General features: G+C 46.0%; 1 protein-coding gene across 1 annotated transcript; it reads left to right on the top strand.

Moving 5' to 3' along the window:
* The first annotated feature begins 2949 nt into the window (after positions 1 to 2949).
* On the top strand, positions 2950 to 4004 carry LOC123157759 (citrate-binding protein-like). Its single transcript, XM_044575975.1, has 2 exons — positions 2950 to 2985; positions 3597 to 4004. Exons 1-2 carry the CDS (start codon positions 2950 to 2952, stop codon positions 4002 to 4004), a joined length of 444 nt encoding a protein of 147 aa, XP_044431910.1.
* The last annotated feature ends 4302 nt before the right edge of the window (positions 4005 to 8306 follow it).

Genomic DNA, 8306 nt, shown 5'->3' with positions numbered 1-8306 from the left:
ATTTGCCCTAACGGTAGCTTGTCCAGCGTGCCAGTGAGTTACAAATATCCCCGCAAAAAAGGTGAGTTCCAAATACCTGGTAAAAGTAAAAATTCAAGCATACCCTCGCTAATAATTTCTCCATTGTTTAACTCCTTGCCGTCGTCCCAAATTGAACTGCCGTGTTCGCCAGGACACGCAACAGATTTATCACCGCGTAGGAGGGATCATCAATACATCGCTTTCCGCTTCTGAATTACCGTCGGTAACACGAAAATACCAGCGTGCCGTCAATGTTTAGTTGCCGCCTGTTCACCCTACCTAGTCAGCCAATGTCACCTCGTATGCACTAGTAAAAAGAAACATAGTTACACTAATCACGTTGAAGAACTCAAAGCTGCATCTATCCAACATATCCTCTGCGTGTAAAAGCAAGAGCACTGTTTAATTAAGCTGTCAATTCTCCAATCTCGAGCATAAAGTATATACTGATGAATCCCCAGAACCTATATAAACCACAGGGAACTTGATTACTCCCACCCATCTCATCATCAACATCGAGAGACAATCCAAGGCCAAGCAAAAGCCACACACGTAGAGTATAAAGTACAGATGGCTCCTCGCGCTCTCTCTCGGATCAGTCTCTCTGCTTGTCTTCTTGGCGTCTTGGTCATGCGCTGCGGCCAGGGGCGCACGGGCACCGAAAGCCGCCGACCCGACCTATGGGTTCACGTCGGTGAGGCTCGACGAGAGCAACTTTGTGCTGCAGCGCCCCTACGACGAGGCGAGCGGCGCACGCTACAGCTTCGACGGCACCGTGCGGAAGCTCTAGGTGCTCGCCTCCGACAAGCCCCATGCTCGCCAGAGCCATACCAGCCCAAGAAATGAGATCAAGATGGCAGTAAGTTAATTACCACGTCAGTAATTACTAGTCATTGCTGTTAGAATAAATACGAGACATACCGTCGATCATCCGAGCACCAAGCAATCCAACAAGCACGACACCGAGATCTGTTAACGAGGTTCACCAATATGGCTACATCCCCGGGGCCTGACTACGGGCGCTCCTCCCCGTGACACCGTCACAATACCGCACACCGGCCACCCGGGCGCCGGCACACGCCGCCGACTCCCCCTTTGCGCTTGTGCTATTATGTTGGCATAGGTTACATCGTTTGTCTACCCCCGCTATATATGAGAGGCCTAGGGTACAAGTGTCCTACTAGGACACGACTCCATATCCTATGTAAACATAATACAACTTATAGTCCAACTGTAACCTACCTTGTACACTATATTCGACACAATTCCAACAAACTCCACCTTGGTGAATATACTCCACCACCTTGAATTTGTCCATGCGTCAAACTTCCATGTACATTGGACTTGAGCTTATTCCATGAGCACCGCTGCTACTCCAAGACTCTATGTGACTCCACCTGCAACTTGTAGTCCTTTTTTTCTTGACCACAGTCAACACTCGAGCAAAATTAAGTTCCTTGTCACTCTAGTTTGTGTTCCTAATTTCCAGAGTATCCGTCCAACGTCATCACACACTGATCACTCACCTATGTGAAAGTGAACAACTCACATATTGGGTGTCACACATAGTTACCTAAACTCAACATCACCGCTCTTCCTTGACCGCCTGTCTGAAACTTGAAGGAATTTCACCGTCGCATGTACTCATCTCGAGTCAAATTCGCAGTTGTCTCACCACATGTATGACCACCAGAGTCGTGGTCCGTCTCCATGTCCCGTGCATACCGCACCCTCGCCGCTATTACCGCGTCGAGCCTCCACTGTCCCGGTCGAGTCTCAAAGGTCACAAACCCACAACACTCAACCCCCACTGCAGAGTACTACCGATCATCACCGACCGATGACGAGTTTCACACTTCCATCAGACCACTGGGCTCCAGTCCAAACTGCATGTCACTCGCTTTTTCCTCTTGCTGAATAGGCTTCGATTCCCTGGATCCTTACACCGTAGCCCCTCAATCCAGCTCCACCTTCAACATGACTCCATGGTAGATGCTCAGTCCACCCTCGCGTCCTGTCGACTTCAAGCTCTCATGTGCACCGTCTTGAATCAACCCCGCACCATAGCCTTGTCGAACCCACACAAGCCCTCGGGGCCTGCGCCACGTGTTTCCACGCCTCAGAAGTCGGTCACCATCAGCATCATGCTTCTATGTGGCTGTCATCGATCCCGCACCGTCTTCTGTACCAACCGACTTGCGTCGATCCGTCAGACTATCTAGTCCGACCCAGCAGAAGTTGTCCGGCTGCACGACATGCTCAAGGCTCCCAAATCGTCTTTCACGATTCCATCCATCACATGACAATTCCATCTCAGCTGACATGACTACACCTTCAAGCATCTCTGTTGTGCCAACATATCTTTCACCCGTGTCTGCCATAACCCAAGGTTTTCAGTTATGTCGAACTTCTCCACCTCAAACCTGGTACCCGTTGGCGCCATGGTCCTTTGTACGGCTGACCTAGTGAAAAATTGTCTGAGCTTTGCACGTGATTCCTCAAGTAGACGAATAGAACCTCCGCATACTACTAGCAATTCCAACTAGCTGGTCTTCACGTGATCCGCTCCTTGGCTCAACCCTAAGATGATAGCTTTGCCTTTCTGCCCTTGCCTTCCAATGGACTATCCCTTGTGATTTTCTAGTTCGCCAGTTGATTTGCCTGCCTATGTGTCACGTGGGGACACGGTCCTCTTTTTGTCTTCAAACAAATCTCGTAAGTGCATAGCTTCCTTAGAATTGATATACATAGCCTGGGCCTCGCTACCCGTCAACGCCCGCATGTGGGCCACTGCCCTCACAAGCCCTTTGCTCAAAGCGCCTGACCACCGTGCTGCCACCTGAACGCCGCCTTGGACTGGGCCGACTTGTCCACGTTCCATCACCACATCGATCTCGTCGAGACCGAGTTCATCGGAAATACCTCGACATGTCGCCTGCTCGATCCAACCTCGTCGGGAATAATGTACGCTCGCCCGATTGATGTACTGATCAATCGCCGCACGTCCCTTTGCTGCCACCCATGCTTTCGCCGCTTGCCTATCGATCCGGTTTGCCACACGCACACATGCCTCCGATCGCTTCCTCCAGATCAACAACCACAGCCTTGTTCGAACCTTGCTCATGATACCACTTGTTAGAATAAATCCGAAGCATACCGTGATCATCCGAGGACCAAGCAATCCAACTAGCACAACACCGAGATTTGTTAACGAGGTTCACCAATATGGCTACATCCCCGGGGCCTGACTACGGGCGCTCCTCCCCGTGACACCGTCACAATACCGCACACCGGCCACCCGGGCGCCGGCACACGCCGCTGGCTCCCCCTTGCGCGCATGTGCTATTATGTTGGCATAGGTTACATCGTGTGTCTACCCCGCTATATATGAGAGGCCTAGGGTACAAGTGTCCTACTAGGACACGACTCCATATCCTATGTAAACACAATACAACTCATAGTCCAACTGTAACCTACCTTGTACACTATATTCGACACAACTCCAACAATTGCTATGTATTCCGTTTGGGTGCAATTAAGATTTAGTGATCTTACTTATCTTGTTCTACGTGCAGGGCTATGACTACAGCTCCTGCGTGTGGCAGTTCGAGGGCTACGGGTACGTCCCCTCCGGCACCACGGGGGTGTCTATCATGCAGGTGTTCGGTGCCGGCGAGACGGCCACCATGCTCATGCTGCACGTCTATGATGGCGCGCTGCGGTACTACGACTGGCAGCTCGTGGAGGACGCCATCTATGACAGATGGTTCCGGCTGAACGTGGTCCATGATGTCGAGGCGTCGACGCTCACCGTGTACATTGACGGCGAGCAGAAGCTGCACGTCCATGGCCGCAGCGGCGACTCTCACTACTTCAAGTTTGGTGTGTACGCGCAGAACCATGACTCCAGTTGCATGGAGTCGCGCTGGAAGGATCTTCAAGAAGCATTAGAATTTTTTGTGTGTATATATACATATGTATAGGCTGGGGTTGTACCCCTTTTCAAAAAAAAATATACATATGTATATGTTCATGGAGTTACTATGTTTGTACGTATTATTTATTTATGAAGTTTAATAGTACAGTATTTATTAAATATGATGTTTATATATATGAGGATCTATTTTCTATATGTATGCCCGCAATGTTATTTGTAATGTGCAGTCTCTTGTTCCAATAACAAGTTGAACCATGTTACGGAAGGACAACCGATTGGATTGAACCTGTTTCGATGAAAACACACTAGACTTGTTCTCTAGTGTCGAATGTTTCTTTTAAACTATACTTATTTATAGACAACCACCTCATGATAGCGGTGGTAAGTGGCATCACGTGAAAATGTTTAATTGTACCATCGTACTCATGTATAATATATACTGTATACATTCATATGTGCCTAGGGGTGCGCAGGCCATGGGGCCCACATAGACGCGCTAGCCTGATTGGCATACCTTCAGGCTCACTAAGCTAGATGCCACGTGGGTTACTTAACAAAGGGGCCATGCATGGCCTTAAGTCCTACTCCGAGATGAGGAGGCTTTCGCCATAACCCGGATGTATAAAGTAGACCAAGGCCCCGCACGAGGACCAACTGATAGACATGACCCATAACTATCTACTGCATCTCCCCTAGTTCGTTCACCGTTGAGTTACGTCCCAATTCGTTGGGTCCATGCATTTTAACCTAGGTAAATCGTGTTCATGTGATCCCTACTCACATGTGGGTACCCTACGGCAAGATAAATCCCATACAAATTTTTGAAATCAATGGGGAAAGCCAATTTATTTTCTTAGTAATTCCAAGGATAAAAAGAAGAGGCCCATTTGGCACATTCATGCATGATAGGAGGTGTGGAAGCTTAGTCCAACCCCAATAGTGGTTGGTGAGTTAGACCAACATATAAGGTTAGGTCTTTGACACATCTCTAAGAGCATGAGAAGAGGACACATACACATGTGCTCCTTTTCTGTTGCCAGTCTTACGTGCACTTCATTCTTCATTTTTTCGTAGTCAAGCCAAGAAAAGTCTTATGTCTCGTGTGCGTGATGTATCATTTTTGCCATGCGTGGCAAAAGTCGAAAAATTGATCCATTAGTGGGAAAGAAATTTGTACCGACATTTCAGTTCCTTTACGATAAAGGGTTTCCCCTGTTTTATATTATAAAGTACCAACCGATACAACCAACTTTCTGGGGCTGCAGCACAACCAAGCCCAAAAGGAAAAAAAGCAAGAGAAAGAAAAGAGAAACAAATGCCGACACCAGCATATCAACTAAGCGACGAAGATCGGCAACCGCTGCACCATCCGGAGAAGTACCACCGCGTTCCTAGCATTCCGGAGCGTCGCGTACGAAGCAACACCTTCAAGAAGGAATGCGACGGGTTTATCTTTACAGGGGGTCGCCCCTCTTACCCTCTGCACATAGAAAAACTTGGAGCACATGAAACCACCCTTCGGTTCAAGAGCTTTGCGTCGCCTAAGTCATTAACATCCCGCTTCTTGGCAAGCAGTGCGAGTGGGACATCAAACTTCCGAAACTCCGTCTCTTGTGATCATGGAGTGCAGAATAGGGTTTCTGTAAAGGTGCGATGGGAAATTAGCTATTTTTTAAAATACATTTTTTAATTAATTTTCAGAAATATTACGCCAAAACTTTTTTTTCAAAAACAATACATAGTCGGCCATCTGGTAGCCGACTGGGTCTAGTCGGCCAGGTGGAATCCGATAGGTGCCTGTCGGCTACCAGATGGCCGATTGGGGATCCAGTCGGCCACCAATAAGCCGACTGGCCCACTCGGCTTACTGTTGGCCGATAGGTGCATGTGACCATTTTCCTTTTTCTGTTTTTGATTTTAGTTGTTGTTTTCTATTTATTCTAGCTATCAAATGAATTTGGTTTGTGTTGAAGCTTTTTGCATAAATTACTAGCAATATTAACAAGCCACATATAAATTTTCATAATTTTTGGAACATAACATATTTACAATTGTATTTCATAGCTTCTGGTGAATATAGATAGGGTTTAAATTTGTTTATCCAAATTGATTTTTCTATTTTTATAAATGTTAAAATATTGAGGAGAATGGTTTAAACATTTTTGTGAAACAATTTGAGAAAACTTTTTTGGCTTTTGCATTAATCCAACTTTGAAATTCAAGTTCCAAATGAAAAAGCCAAAAAAGTTTTCTCAAATTGTTTCACAAAAATGTTTAAACTATTCTCCTCGATATTTTAACATTTATAAAAATAAAATAAATAAATTTGGATAAATAAATTTAAACCCTATTTATATTCACCAGGAGCTATCAAATACAATTATAAATGTGTGATGTCCCAAAAATTATGAAAATTTATATATGGCTTGTTAATATTGCTAGTAATTTATGCAAAAAGTTTCAGCACAAACCAAATTCATTTGATAGCTAAAATAAATAGAAAAGAACAACTAAAACCAAAAACAGTAAAAGAAATGGGCACATGCACCTATCGGCCAGCTCTAAGCCAACTGAGACTAATTGGCTTATTAGTCCCAGTCGTCTTACTGCTGGCCGACTGGATCCTATCAGTCCCCAATCGACTATCTGGTAGCCAACATGGCACCCATTGGCTTCCTCCTGGCCGACAGACACTAGTAGAAAAAGGGTCTAATGTTCAGCATATTGGTGCCGGTTTGCAGATGAATCGGCACTAATGGTCACATTAGTGCCGGTTCAAATGGCTAGGCAGGCGTCGCTTATTAGTACCGGTTCGTGGAGAACCTTTAGTACCGGTTCATGCCACGAATCGGTACTAAAGAGGCTGTGGCAGGCTATTGTCAGGCTGAGGCCCCACCAGAACATTTAGTACCGGTTCATGCCACAAACCGGTGCTAAAGTGTTTTAGTTATAGCGGTTTTTCAGTCCCACCTCGCTCGGCTAACAAGGTTTTTACCAACTTAAATATATTACTTTTTGAACTGTCACAACCACTTGGTCTTCAGTGAACTCTAGGTGTAGGATCTATGGCTGCAATAGGAGTCTTCGCCGGTTCTTAAACCGGGGTAGATTCCTATTGACAATTTAGATTCTACACAAAAAGATCATTGATGATCAATGTATATTTTTACATGTTTACACGGACGAAAAATCATCTGCTACACCGGCATCAAACTTTCAACCATTTCTGACATCATTTGCTATTTTTCATGCATTTACAGATTTGTTTTGAGCTAAATGACCCTAAAATTGAAAATCACTACAAATGAACTCTAAAAAGGTTGAAACTTGGTATGGTATCATCATTTCACCCACCTAGCATGTGCGATAAAGTAGAGAGGATTACGGCAAAAACTGGATGCACTTCGTGTACAAACTGGACAATCTCTTTCGAAGTATCAGGATCTCAGACGAAAACCCATCTGTTACACCGGCACTTCATTTTTTTAAACTTAGGACAACTCCAGACTTTTTTGCTTTCAGTATGCATCATTCAAAGCCATACCATCAACTTTCAACCATTTCTGACATCATTTGCTATTTTTCATGCATTTACAGATTTGTTTTGAGCTAGATGACCCTAAAATTGAAAAACACTACAAATAAACTCTGAAAGGTTGAAACCTGGCATGGTATCATCATTGAAAAGCAAAAATATTCAGAAAAAACTCTAAATACAGAATAAAACAACTCAGAAATAAATAACAGAAAATAAATAAAGCAGAAAAGAAAAAACAACATAAACAAGAACTCTGCGCGCTACCTAGTGGACCTGCCTGGCCTTGGGCCTGAAAACAGGCTCATAAGGCCGAGCAGGCCCATAGGACAGCGCGACAAAGTTTGCTCGGAAGCCTGCTAAAGAGAGGAGCTCGAGAGAGCGACCGCATTGGAGCTTATAAACCAGTGCGGACGCCTCTCGGCTAGCGTGGGACTAAACTTGCCGCACAGGACCTGCGGCAGCGCAGGCCTTTAGTACCGGTTCTTGGCACCACCAGTACTAAAGGGCGACCTTTAGTACCGGTTGGAGACAAGAACCGGTACTAAAGGTGATCACTTCCCGCCGTTTGGCCTGACCAAATTTGACCTTTAGTACCGGTTGGTAGCTCCAACCGGTACTAAAAGCCTCTCCTACATATATAGCACTTACGAAAATTTCAGTTAGTTTTCTTCTCATCTGCTTCTTCGTCGTCGTCGCATCCATCCACGCCGCCGCCGTGCCCGTTGCCCCGTTGCCGCCCCGTCGCTGCCCCTGCCGCGCCCGTCGCCCCATCGCCCCGTCAACGCCCCGTCGCCGCGCCCGTCGCCCCAT

This window comes from Triticum aestivum, chromosome 7B, assembly GCF_018294505.1.
Source record: "Triticum aestivum cultivar Chinese Spring chromosome 7B, IWGSC CS RefSeq v2.1, whole genome shotgun sequence".
Lineage (NCBI taxonomy): Eukaryota > Viridiplantae > Streptophyta > Magnoliopsida > Poales > Poaceae > Triticum > Triticum aestivum.
This window is presented reverse-complemented; position numbering and strand designations above follow the sequence as displayed.